The 24,556-nt window shown below is 45.3% G+C and overlaps 2 protein-coding genes across 6 annotated transcripts in view; both read left to right on the top strand.

The window, feature by feature from the left end:
- LOC106577522 (echinoderm microtubule-associated protein-like 3) overlaps positions 1-1,067 on the top strand; it is a 30,058-nt gene extending 28,991 nt beyond the window's left edge. For both annotated transcript variants that reach the window (XM_045701311.1, XM_014155619.2), the window contains one exon: positions 20-1,067. In XM_045701311.1, coding sequence (XP_045557267.1) covers positions 20-220 — 201 coding nt within the window. In that variant the 3' untranslated portion in view covers positions 221-1,067. The remainder of the gene's footprint in view (positions 1-19) is intronic.
- A 431-nt stretch (positions 1,068-1,498) lies between these two features.
- LOC106577523 (metastasis-associated protein MTA2) overlaps positions 1,499-24,556 on the top strand; it is a 32,882-nt gene continuing 9,824 nt past the window's right edge. Inside the window, exons 1-13 of one of the 4 annotated variants that reach the window (XM_045701312.1) lie at positions 1,499-1,913; positions 7,571-7,638; positions 8,314-8,331; positions 8,564-8,657; positions 11,817-11,934; positions 12,435-12,498; positions 12,779-12,896; positions 20,778-20,880; positions 21,400-21,499; positions 21,726-21,914; positions 22,190-22,264; positions 23,180-23,238; positions 23,323-23,423. In XM_045701312.1, the coding sequence (XP_045557268.1) occupies positions 1,886-1,913; positions 7,571-7,638; positions 8,314-8,331; positions 8,564-8,657; positions 11,817-11,934; positions 12,435-12,498; positions 12,779-12,896; positions 20,778-20,880; positions 21,400-21,499; positions 21,726-21,914; positions 22,190-22,264; positions 23,180-23,238; positions 23,323-23,423 (1,135 nt within the window). In that variant the 5' untranslated portion in view covers positions 1,499-1,885. Of the gene's footprint in view, positions 1,914-7,570; positions 7,639-8,313; positions 8,332-8,563; positions 8,658-11,816; positions 11,935-12,434; positions 12,499-12,778; positions 12,897-13,891; positions 14,031-20,777; positions 20,881-21,399; positions 21,500-21,725; positions 21,915-22,189; positions 22,265-23,179; positions 23,239-23,322; positions 23,424-24,556 lie in introns of those variants that run through there. The other 3 variants (XM_014155620.2, XM_014155621.2, XM_045701313.1) reach the window with 3 other exon arrangements.

Raw genomic sequence — 24,556 nt, 5'->3', positions numbered from 1 at the left:
GTCTTATTTTACCCATCAGGCTCCAAACCACATTTATGAGGGCCACGGCAGTCACGTGACCAACGTGCGCTTCACCCACTGTGACAGTCACGTGCTCTCCATGGGTGGCAAGGACACCTGTATCCTCCAGTGGAGGGTCAAGAGAGGAGGGATGGGGGACAGCGGGGGAGACCGCCTACACTCCTCCTCTTCCACCTCAACCAGCTCCCCAGAACCTTAAGGGAGAGAAGATGACATGGAGAGAAAGACAGAGACTGAGAGAAACAGAGAGAGGCTGATAGAGAGACAAAGGGGAGAGAATGTTTACAGAGGGCGAGAGAAAGGGAGCAACGTAGAAAGAGAGTGGCTTCTGGACCTGTGGCGTAGTGTTTGTGTCTGGCTCTTAAATCAAAGCAGGTTTAGAAATCACATCCCTTATGTCCATAGGATTCTCTGTTCAAACACAATGGAGTTTTGTAATGCAGATATGAGCCACACATGATGTAATGAAAACGTTAATACATCTGGGCACAATTTACTTCTCAGAATCAGTGAAATGCTGTTGAATCTTTGAGTTTCCTAGACTGATGCAATTGAAAAAGGTCAAACTGTTAACAACTGACTGTTGGGACTGCCATAATTAATTGACGACAAAGGGATCAATTGTTGACAACATTCCAAAATATCCTATTTTGTTTACTAATTTGTTTACCATGCAAGCTTACCCTAGTGGTGTTTTATGGTTATTGTCTTCTCATAAATATCATACAAAATCATACATATCTTGTGCTGTTGCGATCTCTATGAATATTGAACTTTTTATGTGCTTCAGACAAATTTAGCATTTTGCTAAATGGTTACAATCACTCAAGTGCCTTAGAATTGAATAACAAAAATATTTTCTTTACTCATATTGTAGTTGAAACTAATCTCTCCTGAGTATTAGACAAATTCAGAAATGTTTACCTTTATTGTACACTTTACTTTTGTATTGGATTTCTTCTATGTTTATTTAAAAGTACTTTTCAATGGGTCGTGGTTTTCTTTATCTCCAGATATTTCTCTCAATAAACAATGACAAACTAGTGCTTATGAATTCAATAGCATCCTTCATTATAAAAGCATGCCTGCATTTCCACTTACACCGTAGTGCTAAAAAACTGTATGCTATCGAAATTAACGCTAGGGGGGAGTGTTGTTCAAATAATGGCCTTTGAGTTGTCATTTTGCTTACTGTACCTACTGTATCTGAATGTAGGTTTTAGAGGAAGTCTGATGGAAGGCTGTTTCTCAATGTGCTCATCTGCATACTCTTCATGCGAAATATGCGAATCAGATTACCTGTCTTCAGTATTACTTTATATCTATGGGCTGACACAATAATGTTGGTGTTGGTGATGGTTAGAGCAACTCTTTCTTGCTGAGAATTGTGTGTGTGTGTAATAAGTAGCCGGAGTTTTCCGATTCGAAGTTACATTTTCCGGAGATGACGTTTACAAACGAGGGGGGGGGGCAGTGTGTGTGTGTATGTATGTGTGTGCAAACTGAGCGGAGGTGAAGAAGAGGAGGATGAAGCTGGGAGCTGAGGATGGGAGGAAGAGTGGAGTAAGAGACAGGCTAGCTATCAAGGGCTGTGTATGCATGCCTGCAAGTGTGAATGCGTGAGTGAGTGTGGAAGAGGGAGGTCGTTATCGGACTGAAACAAAGACGCATTTTGGAACCCCGAAACATTGCAACGGAAACTTTAAACTTTTACCCGCCAGAGCTTTGCTACTGTGCCGGGTCCCGGCTTTGTTTCGCGGCGGGTGAGGTCTCTAATAAATGCAGGGATAAAATAGCTCTAGATCGACATTTTTAACGGAAGAGGGGAATCCCTTGGACAGTGTTTGTTGGGGGTAACGAGAGAATGGCGGCCAACATGTACCGAGTGGGAGGTAAGTATTTTTTTATTTATTTTTTATTTTGAGGAGCCCTCATCGTGAACGTTAGCTAGCTATGCTAGGGTAATTAGCTAGCTGATTTGCATTCGCTAGATATCTAGCGAACGATTTATTTCCGCGAAATGCTGGCTACCAAGTTAGCAGGCTAGCGCTAGCTAACTTAATAGCAAGACATGTTAAATTAGAACGCGTTCGTTGGCTAACGATCTAACGTCAGTTGTATTTGACGACTAGTTAGTCCACTTGTAGTGTAGTATAGTCAACCAAGTTTATATCTAGCCTGCCGCTAATTGCTTTGTTGAAACCAATGATTGATTTATGTCATTGGTTGAAACCAGCAAGTTAACTTGAGTATGTCAGCTAGTTAACTAAAGTTACTAGCCAAAACATGGTTTATTTACTTAACTACCACTTGCTGGTTTGACTAGCTACCTTTTACAGTCAGGCTACCTATGTTGTCTAGCTAGCTAGCTGTATATTTTTAACTCGCCAGTTAGCTTGCTTGCTACGTAGTTAGCTACTGTAGTTAGCGTAAATTAACGTTAGCATACACAGCAAGGAAATGTATTATATCATTGGAAAGACGTATTGTTAAACTTCAAACTACTCTGCAAATTGTAACATTTTGTAGATACTATTATTTACCATTTAGCTGCATTGTTTGGCTGCCAAGGTTAATATAGTGCATTTAGCAAAAATAACAACACTGAGGTCTGCATGTTAAAAAGCCGGTAAACGTGCGTTGCGTTAGGTCGCAAAATGGCCAGAGTTAAGCCGGCTCCTCAATCCCTAGGGTCGACCGCTTTATTTGATCATCAACATTGCGATGATATGCGATACTATTATTGGTGGTGAGAAAGATGATCAACATCAGTGATTTTTGACTTGGTTGGTGCAACGTTGTTGTAATTCACGTTTCCTTTCTGTCTTGGCTCGAGTCAAGTGTTTTGGTGGATGCACAGCTACTGTGTCAGTGAAATATAGCCATACATTCTGGCTATTTTATCGTTGTGTAAGGTTCAACAAGAGCGTCTGTATTTAGGTCACGTTGATTAAACCGTGCAGTCTCATAGAAGATGCTGTCTGCTTTCTGTGCATAATATAACTTGAACAACATAGCCTACGCAGACATTGAATTCTACACCATTGATAAAGACATACAGACGGACGTCTTGCAATATATGATGATGTTGAGTTGGGCTGTTTTACAGGCAACAGCATAGATGGATTTAACTACTGACTGTCTGAAAGACATGACACTGCTGAGACTATTATTTCTTGCAATGCATTGTTTTAGTTGCAGGATTATGCAGTCATTTGATTTTACCCCTACTAACATGGCAATTTCAGTAAGGTATTTCAGCCTTTTAATCCCTATACTGTACCCCCCCCCCCCCACACACACACACAGCTCTACGCTGACTTTTTTTTTTACAGGTAGAAAAATATTAGAGGTATAGAATCCTAATTTTTCAAGGCGCACTGGTGCTCCTAAAATGGAAAAAGTGGAAAAAATGGAAAAAAGTGGAAGTCGCACCGCCAAATATTTAGGCGCATATGCGAGTAAAATGGTCGCACTGTAGAGCCCCTCCCCCCTCGGTCATCTTGGCCTTGAGACTGTGCCCGAGATGGCACTGCCCCACAGATGGTAGTGTCTTCCGGCCTGTCTGCCGGCAAGGCCTGCTTGCCTAATCCCTCACAGCACTGCATCCTAGCACCTCAGAGTGCGACAAAATGCTTATTAACCCGTGCACCGTCACCCTCCTGGGGGGAACCTTTCTCAGAGAGCGCGCACACAAGGCAGCCATTACATCTATTGTTGTTCCACTGTTGAGGAAAGTGATGTTCTTGCCCAATTTTCCTCGCTCCAGTCAAGGTGGTCACATGAACCACTGCCTAGCAGAATATCTACCCAGTTGGGTAGGTCTGGGCCAGCGTTTCCGAGTAGGAGTGCTGATCTAGAATCAGTCCACCACGTCTATTCAATCTTATTCAATGTGAACTAAAAGGTTGAACATATCCTTTATCAGCACTCCTACTCTGAGACTCGCTATACATATGGCCACTAGTCTAGTATGCAGTGGTGTGTCAAGGAAACTTGTTCTTGTCGAATTTCATAGTAAAATCAAAATGGTGTGTTTAGCGTATTCTGTTTGGGAAGATAACAGTAGAGACAGACCACACATGACTGCTCTCTTCTTTTGGCTGGTAAGAGTCCTTGAAAATATGTTTTCATGTGACTTCCCTCAATAGTTGAATGACTGTCACAGCTACTTACTGTGTTGCTCCATGTCTGTGGTAGAGTTTCTGCTCTGTAATGAAATGACGTGTCACTCTTGACAAATTGTGTGTTGGCTATGAAATTGTGCTCTAATTGTTCATTTGAATATGAGGGCGCTGTGTTATATTTGCTCAGTTGGGGTTATTTCTGAGGGTCCCACATGTCATAGCTTTGCCGTTTTTCTCTGGACCTCATCTGATCTTGGATAGTCTGCTGGATTCAGGCTTGCTACTGTATTAAAACATGCCTTTACCTCATGTAAGACCACATGTCCCTTCTGGTGAATTGTGTTTTAAGCTGTTACTTGTCTCCATTAGTTGAATTGAATGCCTTGGTCTAGGGCTAGGTCCTGCTTTATAGCCAGAGGAGCCTATTCAAATCGACATTTTATTTGTCACATGCGGCCGAAAAACAGGTGTAGACCTTACCGTGAAATGTTTACTTACGAGCCCTTAACCAACAATGCAGTTCAAGAAATAGAGCTAAGAATATATTTACTAAATAACTAGAGTAAAAAATAAAATAAAAAGTAACACAATAACAATAACGAGGCTGTATGTGGGGGTACAGATTAGTCGAGGTAATTTGTACGTGTAGGTAGGGGTGAAGTGACTATGCATAGATAATAAACAGTGGCAGGCTGGATACGGGTCCTGTTGATATAGTGGCGCAGCGGTCTAAGGCACTGCATCTCAGTGCAAAGAATTTCACTACAGTCCCTGGTTCGAATCCAGGCTGTATCACATCCAGCCGTGATTGGGAGTCCTATAGGGCGGCGCACAATTGGCCCAGCATGGTCCGGGTAGGCCGTCATTGTAAATAAGAATTTGTTCTTAACTGACTTGCCTAGTTAAATAAATAAAAATATAGAGCTCATGGAAGGAATCAGTGCTACTGGGAATGCATCAACTGTGTAAGGGGCTAATGCTGGGTCCGTGAGATTGAGACCCGGGACCCCAGGCTGACCCTTGTGTAGTATTGACTGTTGTTTTGTGACATTGGCTTGGTTACATGTGAGTTCATCCTATAGAAGTGTATGGAATTGGTGAAAATCCACTCACCTGTGTTTCAGTCCAAAGTCTCAACAGAAACGTGCTATTACTGGGTCGTAGGTCGTTAGTGCTCGCCACGGGTGTTTTGTAAGTAGCAATAAGACTGTGATCCTAAAACGATAGAGCATCCATTGCGTCATGAAAGGACAGATCCTAACGGCACCACAAGTCATTATAAATGTATAGACCTAATTAGGCAGTTCTTCAGATTTCTTTAAGGGCCCCCTCCACTCACTACTCTGAATCCACCCACAAGCACCTAACACACTGCAATAGACGAGAAGCATATTACTCTTCCTGAGATTGTTTGTCCTTCAAACAACGATTGGTCATATTGAAATGTATAACCTACAAATTGAACATCCATAGGCATCTGGTTATTGCTGACTGACTCTGGGTGTCTGAGCTGAGGTTGTCTTTTCAGACGGGCAGATTGTGATCCCCGTTCAAAAAAGCCCCTGGTCCTTTGATCGGCGAGGCACCGCTTTAGCCTGCTGTCTCCCTGTCTCTCACCGTTTTCATCCAGGCAGGCACGGAGCCCCCGTAGCGTGGAGAGAGGGCTTCGTGTTTTCATTTGTCCCGCCGGGACAAGACCGAGAGCCGAGACCATGGATGAATATGGAGAAAGAGGGGTGAATGGATGAAGGGAAATATGAGGGTGACAGTGCTGTGTGCGGTCTGTTCTTTTCTCTTGAGCCAGAGTCTGTCCACCCCAGTGTCGGTGGTTACATAATGGCAGCGGAGGCATTTCTCCCGTCATCCACGACGTGTTCTTTTAACCTAGGTGCGGAAAATATTTTTGGTCTGTGATTGTTCTGGCAATTCTGACGTAGAAACTTAATTGGTAGGGATGATGTTTGTTGTGTCTAAAAAAAATAAGCAAAATCTAAGGGTAGTTTTTGATAATCATATTTTTAATGTTGAATACATTTTAATGTGAACATTTTGTATTTCATAATGTAGACAAAGTCCATATTTGAGAGAACACTATATGGAGTTTAATGACATGAAGATGTCGTCTGGATTGTGTACAGTTCACAGATCACAGGGTCTAAAATTGTCCTAAAATGTCAAATTTCATCATGATTTTCAAAAAAGTGGTTTTATAAGACAAACGTAAAAAAGCATCCTTCCACCCAATGAAGTTTTTATGTGAGAGTTGCCAGAACATTCTGAGATACCGAAAATATTTTCTGCTCCCGCTTACGTGGAATCGCCCCTGGGCTGCATCCTGTAACTCTCCTTCTATAGAACAGATATGATGGCTGATGCATTGCAATGTTAGCCAATGTTGGTGTCCGTCTTAAGGTTAGTGTCCCTGATCAGATGCAAGGCGACAGCATTGCTCGTAGACACCCATTTTCAATACGTTTTCTGTATTAGCCTGGTTTGACTGGCAATGTCTTGGTGTAGACAATGTCCGGTCTCCACGACGGTTCTAGATATCATCACGTCATTTGCTTGCGTTTCCTAGATTAATGTTGAACAGAGCTGTTGATTCATCGGGGACATTTATCTCGCTGAGAGTTACGTTACAGGGCCTTTTGGCTTTTGCTATGACCTGCAAATGACCCCTAAAACACGCTGGCTGGTTTCCCCTTCCACTTCACTGCTAGAACCAAAAATATCACCTGTCATGCCTTAATCACTGGCGAGAAAGAATTTAGAGGTGCGTTTTTGACATTGTAACCTAAACCGTGTGAGTAGCCTAGGCCTATAATAGTGGGCATACCAAAACAACTTTGGTGTGTCTTCAAAGACTGACTTCTCTTCTGGGTAATTCATTGATTAGCCTGTTATTTAGACTTCTCTACTTCAGTCATAGGCTACTATCAATGGGCTGTGTGGAAGAGATTGAGGCCCACCATCTCTGTAGACAAAGGTGCTGGGCTTTGTTCTTTTAACTGAAGTCCCATTTTTTTTGGCTCATTTTTTTGGCCCCATTTTTTTTGGAATATTGGCTCACTTGTACTTGAAATGGCAGACACAGACGGGGTGTGTCGTGCAAGGCTATTCGCTCTCTCCACCAAGCACCTGTGGGCTTTTTTGATGGATTGATTTTGCCCGGTGAAAGCTTGTCTGAGTGGTGGTTGACGTCATCTGCCATTAGTGGTGGTGGGTTCCCCTTAGTCATATCAATAAGTGACTGTACCAAGACTCCAACAGAGTCCAGTCTCCACACAGACGCATTACAATGACTTTCCTCTGAAGGTGTTAAAGAGTAACCGGAGAGGTCAAGTTCAAAGTCATGCTCTGAATTGAAATGCTACACATTTTTATGATTCATATGACTCAGACTTTTGTCTTTCCCTTTTCAGATTACGTGTACTTTGAGAATTCCTCCAGCAACCCCTACCTAATCCGCAGAATAGAAGAGCTCAACAAGGTTGGTGCAATAATCTGTCCTTCACATCTACCCTCTGATTCGGAGCGTTTACATAAAAATTCGCTGACATTGACAGCCCCATTTTGTAAATGCAAAGCTTATCTGACCTGAGAGCCTGTGTGTTTGTAACTCTGGGGCGATGATGATGGTGGTAAAACACACACACCCAGAGAGAGATTCACACACACCTCCTAGGTTCTAACCACAATCTTCTTGCCACCCCCGCCCCCACCCCCCTGCCCCCCGCTTTCGTTAGCCAGCAAGGACTACTACAGTAGTGACAAGATGCTGGTGCAAGAGCCATTACGTAATGCTGCTGGCTATAGCAGTGGCGTATGACACAGGCTTGTTTCCCAGTCAAAGGGATTAAGCTCATTTATATAACACTCTTAAATTGAAGGGGTTGTGGCGAGCATCACTAGCAGAACTCTGTCCTTCTGAGCACTAATGGAAGGGGGGGAGGAGGGGGGAGCAATAATAGATATTATTATGGCTGAGGCTGCGTCTGAAAATTCCCTTCCCTACGTAGTGCGCTGCTTTTGGAAAGAGCCCTGGCCAAAAGCGGTGCCCTACATGGGGAATAGGGCGCCGTTTCGGACATTACCTTGAGTGTGAATTAGATGAGGAGCCCAACATTGAGGCCTCAGTTTGTCGTTTCTCTCTCCCTCTCTTCAGATCATGGTTAATCCAATGGTAATGATGGAGAGTCTCGCGTCACCCCCTCGTCACTTACAGCCCCAGTTTAAGTTCTAGCATATATTCAATACATTTGATACAATTCAAAATGGCCGATTTTCCATTCATAGATGGGGAAATCGTATCTATGAATGTGGCATGCCGTTCAGAGAATTATATTGTGATTATGGCAATCATTCGAAGTATTGGCCGGTAGTGACTGACCACTCTTGTCACATATGTCTCTCAGACGGCCAATGGGAACGTGGAAGCCAAGGTGGTGTGTCTGTTCCGGAGGCGGGACATCTCGGGCAACCTCAACACTCTGGCCGACAGCAACGCAAGTGAGTACAACAACCTTTATGTCCGTGTAGTCTCATCGCAGTCCATCAGTGCTCTGCTCCTTCACTGCGCTCAGAAAGAGATTGAGAGGCCTATTACACACACACACACCACTTGAGAGAGCCAACTCTTAGCTCTATGCCAAACTCTAATGCTGTGCGGTCTATGGACTGTGTAAAGTTATTGGAGAGCGTTATTCGAGTAGACGTCGCTTTCGTATAAACCAGTTTATTATCTCCATCCAGAATGAGTAGTGTGTTGCGTTCCAGTCAGATTGGGATCTCCCTCTGCACTACCAGCAGGCAATTGGCTCTCGCTCTAAGCAGAGGGATGCTCTGCCCACGTCCCAAATGGAACCCAATGTATTTTTCTGCTTTTGACCAGGACCCATAGGGACCTGGTCAAAAGTAGTGGACTACATAGGGACTAGGCTGCCATTTGGGGCAGACGGTCTGTCTCCAGCTGAAGCAGAACAGCGTGTGTTAGTGTGCTTACTGCGTAGTGCTGCTCCACTGCAGCTGCCAGTAGGAGTATGATACTAATGTAGGATTCATTCACAGTGGAGAAGGGGAATTGTATTTTTTTTGTTTGTTTTTCTATCGTGAATCGTGCTGTACTTGTGGGTTGTTGTAGGAGTAATAGCGGCTGGCTATTGGTTTGAGTGTCGCTGTTTATCACACACGTTTCCAGTAAAAGGGGGTCGCCCACTAGAGTGCCCTGAGTGGTGCATTTGTGCAGATGCCCAGTGATCAGAGGAAGAGTTGCAGAGCGGGGGAAATGGAGGGAGAGAGAGAGAGAGAGAGAAGCGGCCGCCGAGGTAGTGTTGTGATGCTAATGATACTCAGATTACCTAGAGCCCTGATCGGCTTCATTTGCGCGCACACACACACACACACACACACACTCCTCTAACATAGTGGGCTGCATGCAGTGGCAGGGCTCCAGACAAAAGACATTCAGATCCACACCTCAAAATGGACGCATTTACCAGCAATCTTTAATGCATTTTATAATGTTTACTACTACACCTATCTAGCTGACAAAGTTAATTTGTTTGACTCTGGATGTAAAATGTGATCTTTTTTTATTGCAAGTTTTACCTGTAGGCCTGTACAGTGCCTCCAGTTTGGTTTCATGAAAGAGCCTACTTATTGCAAGTTACTCTGGATAAGAGCTTCTATTTGCTAAATGACTAAAATGTCATCAAAAAAGCATGCGTCTTCTCTGTGGTCGTTTAGCAACAATAGGAGCTCCAGTAGGAGGCAGGGATGGCTGGGGGTTGCTGGGTAGGTAGCCAGCCCTGGAACCCCTGCTAGCTCATTGGTTATGTCACCGTGGTGTGTTAGAATACCCCTGCAGCACACAGGGGCAGTTAATGCTATCTAACCTCCCCTGGGGGGTCAGTGGAGAAACACAAAGATGGTCCTGAAACTGGCTGAGAGACAGACAGACAGACAGACAGACAGACAGACAGACAGACAGACAGACAGACAGACAGACAGACAGAGACGTTGGGTTGCAAACAAACGGCCACAACTGGGCCGGTGTAGCGAACCTAGTGCCCAGTCGACCTCAAGCCCTCCTCGCGACCTGGCCCGGTTGCCTGGGTCACTCTGTTCTGACTCCCCGCTACACACACACACTGTCGACTGTTGCGTTATGCTGCGCTACTCTACGTCCCTCTCCTGTGTTTTGGCTCGGGCGCCTGCGCTCCCGCCTCCCACTCGACAGCACGAGCCACCGCTTTGGCACTGTCCTGTTACACAAGACCTGGGCTTCTCTCCCAGTCTCTCCCTCCCTCCTTCTTTATTCAAATCCTTTATTCTCTTCCTCTACCACCAGACCCCCCCCCAATTGCCCACCCTCCTCTTAGCTTGTCCTCCGGCCCAGGCACGCTGCTCAGAACAAAAGGCCCTTGATGTGTCCCACAGGGCTACGGCACACAACGGGTTAACTCTGACTTTCCTTGTGTCTTTGTCAAGGAAGAAAGTGTGTGTGTGTGTGTGTGTGTGTGGAGGGAGAGCGCGCGCGCATACACTGCTCTGCTGGAGCGCCACTGCACGTGGGTGTGCCTTGAGTGCCTGTCTTTTTTTCTTTTCTTTTTTTTTAATGTATTTTTTTTGTGTGTGGGGGGGGGGGTGTATACATGATGGGGGGATGGGCGCCTCAGGTTTGACGCACAGGGTTTCCCACTTAGTCTGGCAGGGACTCGCCGGACAAGGGGAGGGAAGGAGGGTGAAGGGGGGGCGGGGTTTAGAGGTGGCAGGAGGGGTTAACAGAAAGAGGTGTGGCCTGAGGTCCTGCCCCCCCCTACTGACAGGGTTTCCTGTGGCTGAGTGCAGGGGCGGAGTCCGTGGAGATGGAGCGATAGTCCTGCCCAGTTCGTTCTCTCCCCCCTCAGTGCTCAATCCACCACCATCTCACACATTACTGACTTACCAGCCTCAAATTAGGAATGCGCAATTTTAGTCGTGTAAAACGAGATGTAATACAAAAACAATTTCCATATGGGGAAAAGTAATGTTTCTTTATCTCCATGGACTAATTTTTGCCTGCCAGGTCATATAGGCTATATGCAGTCCTTTGTTTACATTGACTGTAAAGCTTCAGTAGAGCTATAGTAGGTCAGTCACTAGAGTAGAAGAGTTTGTCCTTCCGAGAAGGGAATTCTGTTCATTGTCTGGTATTGGTTACACTTAAGTCCAGTTACAAGTTAAAGTTCCAGGTCATAGGTTATGATAGACTTGCACTTGTCACGGTAGATAAAAGGGCAATGTGTATATAGTCAGTTTCACTTTGCTGTTTAGCGTGTTTGATTTCGATAAAGATCTCTCGGTAGTGCTTCCACCCCTGGACCACATATTCCCATGGAGGCAGCAATTGGATCCCCTGCTTTGTCACTCACTTTCTGAGCTTTATCCCCCTCTTTCTGTTTCCCCATCTTCATTTCTAACCTATCTGTTATTTAAGACTTGGAAATGTCAAAACCAGTACAATGAAGGTACTGCGGGATCGTTCAACCCGTAGCCACAGTTATCAGTTGGTCATATTGATATGAATTGTGTGATTGAACATAACCCCCATCAAGAATATTAGAACCCATCTAACTGGGAAATGTGCCTTGTCGCTAATGTGTCTTTTTGTGTTCTGTGTTTTCATAGGAGACTTTGAGGAGGAGTCCAAGCAGCCCACCGTGTCTGAACAGCAGAAACACCAGCTGAAGCACAGAGAACTTTTCCTCTCTCGGCAGTTTGAGTCTCTACCTGCAACTCACATACGGTAAGATAGATAGAGAGAGTGTGTGTGTCCTGAGGCGTAGACTCACCGCATAGCGGTAGCTGCAGACAAGGGTGCTGCCATTTAACCCTTTCAACTCTGACGGGATATGGTGTCATGTGACAGGACTGATATCCTCTCTGGCTCATTCACAAACACAGCCACTGATGTGTTCAAACTGTTTGTTTTTTATAACAGCCATCACCACTGTTCAGGCTCCTGATTTTTAAAATACAGTTAGTGAATGTATTATAACTGTCGCAATCATTTAACTGTGTTGAAATGATCTTGCCTGTTCTGAAGTTGTTCTTTCACGGGGATCTCCACAGACATTCTTTTGTTTTCCAATGCCTTATTGGGGATATAGGCTTGGTACAGCAGCAAGGTTAGGTGCAGATCAGTTCAGATTAATGGAAGACACTTGCAGGGTGCCGCTTTAACCTCCTGAATACCCCCTCACTCTGTCTCTTCTCCTGGCACCTCTCCCACCCCCCCCCCCACAGAGGGAAATGTAACGTCACCCTCCTCAACGAAACGGACGTCCTCGCCGGGTACCTGGAGAAAGAGGTGAGCTTCAGTCTTTCTCCAAAGCGTCACTGTTTGTCACCAGCAAGCCTGTCCCATGTATTACAATGAGTACTGCACTGTCGAGGAATTTATGGCGAAAGAGTTGTGTATGTTTTTAGGACTACCTTTTTTTTTTGAGTGTGGACCATTGTATCAACATTTTTTTAATTTAATTTTTTATTTTTTTTACACAATAAAGCACTAGAAATATAACGTCTGTTGGCTGAGAATGTATCCACTCAATCCATTCCTAACATCTGTTGTTCATCTTTCTGTCCAGGAGTGTTTCTTTTACTCGCTGGTGTTTGACCCGGTCCAGAAGACCCTCCTGGCGGACCAGGGAGAGATCCGCGTAGGCTCCAAGTACCAGGCCGAGATCCCTGACAAGCTAGCAGAAGGTGTGTGGGGGGGGGGCTGGCTTAAATCTGGCCTATCACGTTGCATCCTATTGTGGTGGTCATAGTGCTCTGACTACACACTCTTGGGGTTAAGTTGCACCCCACTTCTAAAAGTGCTGGGTTGAAAGAAGGTATTTTATCACGTCTAAATGATGGTGTTGTATGAGTGAGTAGTGAGACATGGGTCATGTTCAGTAGGGCACACAGGAAAATGTTTTGGAATGGGAAAAGGACATTTGTGTTCCCTTTCAGTCGGTCACTTGGTATACATACTATGGGGAGTCAATGACCAATCCTGTTCACCTGAAGCAAACTGAAATCACGTCCAAAGGGCCAATGGATTGCCGAGCCCGCTCTAGGAAGCAACGTTTTCCTGGCTGTAATACAGGGGCTCGCATACATTTGCCAAATTCTTTGCATTTCAGCTCGCCTGAAGGAAGGACGCGTCACGCAATTTACAAACTTTTCAAGCGTACGAAGGCTATGAGATTCTGCCCCGTCATAGGTGTCTGTTAGTGGGGAGAGAGTATTTGTCCCCTTAGATGTTGCACGTTTTGTCTTGATATTGGTTTTTATGTTTGATTTAAAAACCCACAACTTTCTGCTCTGCTTGAGGAGCCAGTGCTTCCTTGTTTGATTGCCAGTGGTAAAAGTTCAAAAAGGCTAGACAGCCGAGTTTGAACCTCCGACCGTGCTCTAGGGCATGTTGTTTCACAATGAAAAATAAATATACTCACGAATGCTGTCCTGTTGCTAGGGGTGGAAACACGCTCAGGAGACCTCGGCTTGGACCAGTTTGTTTGACCTTTGTCTCCGGCTGGGTTCAACTTCCTATTGGAAGTCAGGCTGACTTTGTGCGGAAGGTTGGTGGTGGGAGTTGATAGGGGTGTCATCCCGAGTGAGGCTCATGGCAGTGTTCAATGTCCGGATTCCGGGGATGATATACAATCCCTGATTGGCTCTGGAGTGTGAATCGGATGACATCAGTACAGGGGCAGCCTGAAGCCCCGACTTTGGATTCGGTGGGGAGACTGAACCATTGGAGGTGAATGCGACTTTGGTGTTTTCTCCCCCGTGGCGGAGTTCGTCCAGCAGCGTTGCTTACCCCTGTTTCAAAGATTTCACCGATGGGTGGTGAGTTACGCACGGTTGTCAAGAGTGGTGGATATGAAAACGAGCGTGACAAATAAATTAATTAATTAGGAGATAATATATGGGATACTTTGAGCGTGCTCCGTCCAGTGGCGGGCATGCACAGTTTCACCATGGGTGATGAGGACGGTGACGAGGTGGTACGGTCTGTGCGCTGTGCGTCCTCCTTTTCGTGGCGTCATTACGTCAGTGTTCCCAGAGGTCATAGCAACTGTCTTAAGAGGAGATTTCGTCTCTCTACTTCAAAAGAGGGCTGTTCGGGGTGGTCCCAGTGTCAGAAGTACAGAGTGGTTGTTACAGCCGGTACTTAGTTCCCAAGAGCGCCGAAAGTCCCATTCTGGACTTGCGTGTTAAAGCAGTTATTTATCATTTTTTTTATCATGCCCCCCTCTCCATCCTTGACAAACAGAACTGGAGTCATAACCAGTTTTAGGAGGGCATGTAATAATGTTTTTTTAAATGGTTTTCCCATGTTACGCCTCCGTCTCCCAACAGCAAGGCCTGCTCCGCTCATTCTTCCGACAGTGCAGTGCCCAGCTGATAATCACATAATTGCTTTGAAATTGATCCTAAACTATGCAAAACTAATTTCACACACGCACAACAGATGAAATGAATTAAGTAAAGTATGATGGGGGGGGGATGGATGGGTGAGTTGATGAGCGAGGGGAAGCAAACGAGGCATAGTTATTAATCACCAAATGGGAATGAAGAACAGGGCGGGCCGCTCTTGTGTTGCTCCATTCTAATCTTAAAATGGTAATGTACCTTTATATCAGTCCACCGAATCAAAGAAGTCTTATCAGACTACTCTGACCTACTTAGGGTAGGCTACACAGTGAGAGCATGCGTAGTTGTACATGCCCAATGGCTTTCAATATCTGGGAAAATATCCACATCGGGCAGCAGGCGAGCGAGTGTCAGAATGTGGTGATGAGGGTTGTGTGGAGCCTTTACAATTGGCAAGGGGAGAAATGTCACCGTGGACAATTTCTTAACTTCACTGTCATTTAGCAAACAATTTACTTGCAAAAGGAAACAAGTCTGGTTGGCACCATGAACAAAGTGTGATGGGAGCTCCCTCCCGCTGAACAAAATAAGGCACCTGCACAGCCATTGTGCTCCACAATGGTGCTAAATAATGACAACGGGAACACAATAAAGAAAAAAACGGAGACTATTATGCACTACAAACAAAGGTGTGTCATGCAAGTAAAAGTTATGCAGCTGTTAGGGCATGGGATAACAGCAAAATGAAATCCAACTGAAGACGCACACTATGTAAGCATAAGCTGAAGACAATTGACTGTTTTTGAATGCTGTCATATCGACACTTATATGAATTAAAATGCCATTATTGCTTTTGTGCTGAGTTTCACAATCTATCAAGGCCACTTGGCGCTTATAATGATATTTAGGCTACTGATGTTTTCATCATTTGATCGCACATTTTGGTGGTTGGGGTATTTTTATATTTTGCCGTTATAAAAGTAATATTTTCCCGTGTTCCAGCACATATCCTTTCTGTTCCTTGTAGGGTAATGCAATATTAAAGCTGATCCACCCCTTGAATTTTTTTTATTTTTTATTTTATTGTTGCCTACAGTAACATAATATAATGGAAATGCTGTTATTATTTGAAATAAATTATTGTTACCCATGGCCTTCATTAACACAACCAGATAATTATTTTTGCGATAGCGTATATGAAATATATGAATTACACTGTTAGAATGTTGCAGTCAGAATTACTGCTCATTATCTTGAAGGGGGGGGGTCCATCTAGGCCCAGCGGTTCTAGTGTTCAAAATGCTCACTCTTCGCCGACTATTGCAGTCGGTGCGTCCCAGCGATTGGTTCACGTCCATAGATCTGAAGGACTCATATTTTCATGTGCTATACATTCTCCCTGTCGCCCCTCACCTTTTCTATGGTGGTGGAGGAGGCTTTGGCACCTGTGCGGTGCCAGGGGATCAGAGTATTGGCCTATCTGGATGATTGGCTGGTCATAGCGGAGTCGACAGAACAAGTGGAGCTCCGCTGGTTTCCCATCTTCAGTCTCTGGGCTTGATAGTGAATCACAAGAGAAGTAGTTTGTCTACGGCTCAACGCATTTAGTTTCTGGGTCTCGTTCTGGACTCGCTTCTGAATCCTGCTCTTTGTTCGAGTTCCGGCTCTGTCTGGCACGCTTTCAGCTGAGGCACTCGTGCTTTTCGTTTGTGCCTATGGTTATTGGGTCGGATTGGCCTCTGATAGCTGTATTGCCACTGGTATGTCCGAGGCATCTGTTTCAGGGGTGGGTGGTTGCCACGTGTCTGTCCGCTTCTCGCTACTGTCACGGATTGATCAAGGTATCCCTGTCGTGCCTAAGGGCATTGACTCCTTGGCGAGACCGGCGAATGCTGTTGCGGGGTGTTCTCATGGGCTGGGTAGTGTCCCCGCAGGGTGGTCATGACTGACTCATCCTTACTGGGATGGGGCGCGCTGTGTGTGGGCTACTCTGAAAGAGGGATTTGGTCAAGAGCGCAAAGGGCTCTGCATATCAATCATCTTGAGCTACTGACTGTTTTGCTAAGCAATGAGATGTTTCCTTCTCATGTTGGAAGGCCAGCATGTGTTGGTAAGGTCTGACAACAGGACGATGGTGGCGTACATCAACAGGTAGAGAGGGACGCGGTCTCTCTGACAGCATGTAGTTTGGATCTATTGTCCCAAGCGCACTGGAGGATTTGGCACCCACGATCGCAGATCGTGGATCTGTGGGTTTGTCCCCTGAAGGTTGAATTTGACGGCTATGGGGTTTACCGAGAGAGTTCTATACATAAGTGGTGCGCATTTGAGGGTTGGTGTCAGGTTGAAGGATTTTCTCCTTTTCTGAGCTCTTTGATAGACATGATGTTCTTGCAAGAGCTTTTTGAGCAGGGCTTTTCTTGTGGACACCTGCTTGTCGAACATCCTCATTCCAAAATGATGGTTGTTAATATGGTGCAATAACAGCCTCCACTCTTCTGGCAAGGGTTTCCGCTAGATGTTGGAACATTGCTGCAGGGACTTGCTTCCATTCAGCCACAAGGGCATTAGTGAGGTCAGGCGCTGACGTTGGGCGATTAGGCCTGGCTCGCAGTCGGCGTTCCAATTCATCCCAAAGGTGTTTGGGGTTGAGGTCAGGGCTCTGTGCAGGCCAGTCAAGGTCTTCCACACCAATCTCGACAAAGCATTTCTGTATGGACCTCGCTTTGTGCATTGGGGCGTTGTCATGCTGAAACAGGATAGGGCCTTCCGCAAACTGTTGCCACAAAGTTGGAAGCATTCCAAAGTGAGGTTACGTCCTAATGCAGTTTGCGCCCAACGTTATGCCTATGTCTTACAGGTCTTTTCCTTTCTCACCACCTCCGTTTGCTTCCAGTGAACAACAGAGGTTGCATGGCCTGTGTCCAGTGCACACTTTACGCACCTACAGTGCATTCTGAAAGTATTCAGACCCATTGACTTTTTCGATATTTTGTTTAGTTACAGCCTTATTCCAAAATTGATTAAATAAAAACATTTCCTCAATCTACACACAATACCCCATAATGACAAAGCGAAAACTGTTTTTTAGACATGTTTGCCCATTTATTTAAAGTAAATAGGTACTTTATTTACATAAGTATTCAGACCCTTTGCTATGAGACTTGAAATTGAGTTAAGGTGCATCCAGTTTCCATTGATCATCCTTGAGGTGTTTCTACAACTTGATTGGAGTCCACCTGTGGTATATTCAATTGATAGGACCTGATTTGGAAAGGCACACAACTGTATAAGGTCCCACAGTTGACAGTGCATGTCAGAGCAGAAACTTTAGCCATGAGGTCGAAGGAATTGTCCGTAGAGCTTCGAGACAGGATTGTGTTGAGGCACAGATCTGGGGAAGGGTACCAAAGAATATCTGCAGCATTGAAGGTCCCCAAGAACACAGTGGCCTCCATTATTCTTAAATGGAAGACATTTGGAACCACCAAGACTCTTCCTATAGCTGTCCGCCCGGCCAAACTGAGCAATCGGGGGAGAAGGGCCTTGGTCAGGGAGGTGACCAAGAACCCGATGGTCACTCTGACAGAGCTCCAGAGTTCCTCTGTGGACAGAGAACCTTCAAGATTGAAAACCATCTCAGCAGCACTCCACCAATCAGGCCAGACTGAAACCACTCCTCAGTAAAAGGCACATGACAGCCGGCTTGGTGTTTGCCAAAAGACATCTAAAGGACTCTGACGGTAAGTAACAAGATTCTCTGGTCTGATGCTGTGGGGATGTTTTTCAGTGGCATGGACTGGGATACTAGTCAGAATTGTGGGAAAGATGAATGGAGCAAGGTACAGAGATCCTTGATGAAAACCTGCTCCAGAGCACTCAGGATCTCAGACTCGGGTGAAGGTTCACTTTCCAACAGGACAACGACCCTAAGCACACAGCCAAGACAACGCAGGAGTGGCTTTGTTGAGTGGCCCAGCCAGAGCACGGACTTGAACCCGATCGAACATCTCTGGAAAGACCTGAAAATAGCTGTGAAGCGATGCTCCCCATCCAGCCTGACCGAGCGTGAGAGGATATTCAGAGAAGAGTGTGTGTGGAATGGGTGTGGCAAGCTTGTAGCGTCATACGCAAGATGACCCAAGGCTGTAATCGCCGCCAAAGGTGCTTCAACAAAGTACTGAGTAAAGGGTCTGAATACTTAAGTAAATGTGATATTTCAGTTAAAAATTAATACATTCTAAAAAAAAAAAATCCTGTTTTTCCTTTGTCATTATGGGGTATTGTGTGTAGATTGAATGTTTTTAATACATTTTGGAATACGGCTGTAATTTAACAAAATGTAGAAAAGTCAAGGGGTCGTAATACTTTCCACTGTCTATGGATAGGCACAAGCATGTCTGTGTTTGTGACCAGCTTTTTGTCTGTTTCGCTAATCCAGCTTGGGGTAGGGTGCTTTATAAGCTGCGTCTTTCTAATTGGATTATGGAGGCTATCTCCCTGGCGTATAGCAAAGGGCAAGGGTTGCCTAGCGGTGTGCCTGCTCTCTCTACTAGGGGTGTGGCGGCTTCTTGGGCATTGTTCAGGGACTTGACGGTTGTTGATACCTGTGCTGCAGCGAGTTGGGGTTCCCCACATACTGTACCCATGTGCTTTTTATTGCTTGGCTGTAACTGCTTCCAGTGTGGCTCATAGGGTTCCTATGGCTGGGTCCGGGGGTGGCTGTTGAGCAGCGTGCAGGTTGCACATTTATCCGGGTTACCACAATTCCCCTGTGGGATTTGGCCTTGGGCAGCCTTGGTGTCTGGCAGTGTGCAGATTCAAGTTGTTCAGATTCAGGGAAATCCTTAGGTGTCTATGTTAGACAGCATTTTGTCTGGGTTACCACAGTTTCCCTGTGGTGTTGAGTCTTGATGTGCGGCACACAGTGTGCATTTATCAGGGTTACCGCAGTTCCCTGTGGGTTTGTACCTTGGGCTGCTGTGGCAGTGCGCTGGTACGCTGTTTCCAGGTTACTGCAGGTTTTCTGTGGGTTTGATCCTCTGCTGCTGTGGTTCATCCACTCTGGTCGGTGCTATGTAGCGAGCGTGTGCGCTTTACCGAGTCATGACAAGTGTTCTGTTGTGTTGGACTTGTGGTTCCTTTTGAATTTTCAGGCACTCAAGTTAAGCATTGTTCCTGGAACCGTGGGGTCTGTGGACTTGGGGTGCAGTGGCAGTTTGTCAGTATGCATAGCCAAGTTGCAGCAGGTTCTGGTTCCCTATGTTGGGCTCTGATACGTCAGGTTTCTCGGCTAAGTATTAGGGGGGGGAAATGTGGTTTCTGTAACGCCTTTTTGGAGCCGGTGAAACCGGTCATCTTGGGCTGCCGTGGGCTTCCTAGTTTGGTACCCTTTGAGCATGATTGTATGTCCCTGTAGTACGTTATACTGACTGACAAAGGGAACGTATAGTTATGAATATAACTACTCTTCCCTAAAGAAGAGAACGATGTATAACATTTTGGCCCGTGCAGTCAGGTGGGGTTGGGTTCGCTGAAGAGCGGTACTGAATTGAGGAAAAAGATGCGGTCCCCGGTTTTATAGCCAGGAAGCCGGGGCTTTCAAGGGCGGTCTCTGCATCTATTTGCCCGTTGGTCGTGATTTCAGTTTGCTTCAGGTGGATAGGATTGGGCGTCGACGCCCCATGCTATGTTATACCTCGTTCCCTCCTTCAGGGAACAGTAGTTAGATTCATAACTGGACATGTTCTTATTGGAGATTTTGCTCCCTACTGAACACGCCTATGGATAGGGCCCTTCAGGCAGGTGGTGTGGTAAGCTGCCCTCTTACTTTATTTTTCCTAGTGTAGCCAGTGTTCATTTGAAGGTTGACGTTTTGTGGAAGGCGTTCGAGCCTGTGTGTCTGACACTGGTTCAGTCGGACATAGCTGCTCATCCTCTGGAAACTACGTAGGAGGAGTCTGGACTGCTTGCACACGCTGTAATTTCTGTCCCCTCCCTCTCGCATCCTCTGCTCACTCATATTTTTTTCTCTTCTGCTTATCCCTCTCTCCTATTCCTCTTTCACCAGTTCCTCTCCTCTCAAGTCTCTCTTGTTATAGCCATAGACCAGTGTCTCCCAAAATGTGGGCCACACAACCACAACCAATATCTTTGACTATCTGCTGCGTCATTCGTTAACATGTCTGATCGTTGTTCTATTGGTATTGTCCCTCACAGGTGAAACAGACACCCGTATCCAGGAAAAGCTGGAGACTAAGGTCTGGGACCCTGACAACCAGCTCAAAGACCCCCAGATTGACCAGTTCCTGGTGGTGGCTCGGTGAGTGTCCCCTGTCCCCCTTCATCTGTCACAGGTTGCCCTGGTTACGTTACAACCCGGCCCTGTTGCTATGGAGGTTCTTGTCGTCGGGACGTTGTTGTCAGGGTGCCTCATGAGTTTGGTGCACGTTCTGATTTGAGTAAAGTGAACTGGATGGCTTTGAGTTTCACAGTCCACCTTTTGGTTTCATTGTAGCACAATCATTTCCTCTAGACATCTTTGAATGATCTTTCCTAAGCGGTGTAGTAGCAGGAGGACCCCAGTCAAACTACACTGCGTGTTTGTCCCTGTTTTTGGAGGGAATCGACATTGTAGTGAAAGACTCCTTGATTACATCAAGCTGGAGTGCCATCTTGTGGCCATATGATGTAAATTCACACATTTACCAAACCCCATCTGATTGGGTATCAAAAAGCCTAGACAAAAATAAGTTAGTAATGTGTGTGTTTTAGTACTGGGTTTGTCATAGATTCTAATTCTGATATTTGATGGTTGTGTGTGTGTGTGTGTGTGTTCCAGTGCTGTGGGGACGTTTGCCAGAGCCCTGGACTGCAGTAGCTCCATCCGTCAACCCAGCCTGCATATGAGTGCTGCAGCAGCCTCCAGAGACATCACACTGGTGAGACACACACACTTTGTCCTTGTCCCATGGTGACTAGACAATCAGCAAGTGCTCTACTACCCCATAAACTAACGGACATCTACCTTGCCGTAATTAGTAGCAGTAATGTACATTATATCGTAATATATATCTAATACTATATGCAAATCACATATTTACAAAAACCTGAATAATGCAACCTGTGCCAAAATCACCACGGCCTCATCTCTCCCCCCCTTTCTAGTTCCATGCCATGGACACCCTGCAGAAGAACGGTTATGACCTAGCCAAGGCCATGTCCACGCTGGTCCCGCAGGGCGGGCCGGTCCTCTGCCGTGACGAGATGGAGGAGTGGAGCGCCTCAGAGGCCATGCTGTTTGAGGAGGCCCTGGAAAAGTACGGCAAGGACTTTAACGACATCCGCCAGGACTTTGTAAGTAGTCAACACACATCTCTCAATGACACCCCTACGGTCCTTCATTCATGAATCCAAGGTCATGTTCATTAGGGCACACAATGGAAAATGCTATAACATTTAGCCAAGAAAAGCAAAAATGATTCAGTGTGCCCCTACCTTTTTTGGGGGTTGGGGGGGTGTATCTTAACACCTTCCTTGTTGTCATGATATGCACCTATGGTGTATGTTCTACTGGTCACAGATGGTGATTCTGATTTCTGTGGTGTTTATACATTTTTTTATTTTTTTAGTTGCCATGGAAGTCACTAGCCAGTGTGGTCCAGTTCTACTACATGTGGAAGACTACTGACCGCTACATTCAACAGGTAATTCACCTCATCTCACCTCTCAATGAGAATATGACCTGGCTTGTATTCGTCAGTTGTTTCACTGATGTATAAATAGTTTCATTCACGCCTATCAAATTTTATTAGTCACATGCGCCGAATACAACAGTGAAATGCTTATTTACGAGCCCCTAACCAACAATGCAGTTTAAATAATAATATGGATAAGAAATAAAAGTAACAAGTAATTAAAGAGTAGCAGTAAAATAACAATGGCGAGACTATATACAGGGGGGTACCAGTACAATGTGCGGGGGCACCAGTTAGTTCAGTTAATATGTACATGTAGGTCTTAAAGTGACTAAAGTAGATGATGTTAGTGGTGTTAAGGGGGGGGGGGGGGGCAATGCAAATAGTCTGGATAACCATTTGATTAGGTGTTCAGGAGTCTTATGACTTGGGGGTTGAATTTGTTTAGAAGGCTCATGGACCTAGACTTGGCGCTCAGGTACCGCTTGCCGTGCGGTGGCAGAGAGAATAGTCTATGACTAGGGTGGCTGGAGTCTTTGACAATTATTAGGGCCTTCCTCCGACACCGCCTGGTATAGAAGTCCTGGATGGAAGGAAGCTTGGCCCCATTGATGAACTTGGCCGTACGCACTACCCTCTGTAGTGCCTTGCGTTCGGAGGCCGAGCAGTTGCTATACCAGGCAGTGATGCAACCAGTAAGGATGCTCTTGATGGTGCAGCTGTAGAACCTTTTGAGGACCCATAGCAAATCTTTTCAGTCTCCTGAGGGGGGAATAGGTTTTGTCGTGCCCTCTTCACGACTGTCTTGGTGTGCTTGGACGTTGTTGGTGATGTGGATACCAAGGAACTTGAAGCTCTCAACCTGCTCTAATAACCTACTTGCTATTCCTGTGCTAATTTTATCAAATGTTTATACCCTTTCAGAAACGACTAAAGGCAGCAGAAGCGGACAGCAAGCTGAAGCAGGTGTACATCCCCACCTAGTGAGTATCGGTCTGAACTGCACTCCTCAATATTACTATCCTTGCATCAAATACCATAATGACACATTTTTTCCCTCCCTCCAGCACCAAACCCAACCCCAACCAGATCATGGCTCCTGGTAACAAGCCTGGCATGAACGGGGCCGCTGGCTTCCAGAAAGGACTGAGCTGCGAGAGCTGCCATAGTGAGTACACGTGTGTTTTTGTGTGTCTTGAAAGTGTCTCTCTCTCCATGTCTCGGTCTCACTGTATTGATAAATGCACGTATGTACCTTTGCGTGACATGACGTTAACTTTATTTTTGCTTTGTGGACAAATCTTTATTCATTTTCATTTTCTTGTTGGGCGGGGCTACACGCACAACACACACGTTCAGATAATGTAATAGTTGGCTTGCATCACAGAGCCAAAAAGTATGTGTAAAGAGAGAAAGAAAGAAAACATAGGTGAGCCTCCACCCCACCACTTGGAAACCATGTTTCCCACCCCTCCCCAGCAACCATCTCCATACCACCCCTTCCCCGTGGGTCTGAAAGCAAAGAAAGTAAAACGGATGAAAATGGGTACATTTACATTGTCTTCAGAAAGAATTCCCACCCCTTGACTTTTTCCATATTTTGTTTTTACACTCAATTTAAAATGGATTGAATTTAGATACACAGTACTACACACAATACCCCATAATTTCAAACGGGTATTATTAATTACACTTTAGATGGTGTATCGATACACCCAGTCACTACAAAGATACAGCTGTCCTTCCTAACTCAGAAGGCCGGAGAGGAAGGAAACCGTTCAGGGATTTCACCATGAGGCCAATGGTGACTTTAAAACCTACAGAGTTTAATGGCTGTGAAAGAATAAAACTGAGGATGGATCAACAACATTGTAGTTATTCAATAATACTAACCGAATTGACAGAGTGAAAAGAAGGAAGCCTGTACAGAATAACAAATATTTCCAAAACATGCATCCTGTTTGCAATAAGACGCTAAAGTAAAACTTTTTTTTTAAGGCATCTGTGACCAACAGATGCATATCTGTATTCCCAGTCATGTGAAATCCATAGGTTAGGGCCTAATTAATTAATTTAAATTGACTGATTTCCTTACATGAATTGTAACTCAGTAAAAAACAAAATTGTTTACTTTTTGTGTGTGTCGTCATATATTTTCATGTTTGGCCTTAATAGATTGTTTATTTGTATTTGTTGGGCTTTAGCTCAGATTATTCTTTAGTCAAGTATATTTGTCCAGGCCTCAATTGTTTGTTGCCTCACCATTCATTCGCACTGTTTGATAATTCTTATGTTATAACT

The sequence above is a fragment of the Salmo salar genome, chromosome ssa18, assembly GCF_905237065.1.
Source record: "Salmo salar chromosome ssa18, Ssal_v3.1, whole genome shotgun sequence".
Classification (NCBI taxonomy): Eukaryota; Metazoa; Chordata; class Actinopteri; order Salmoniformes; family Salmonidae; genus Salmo; species Salmo salar.
Note: the sequence above shows the minus strand (reverse complement) of the source record. Positions and strands in the feature narration are given on the sequence as shown.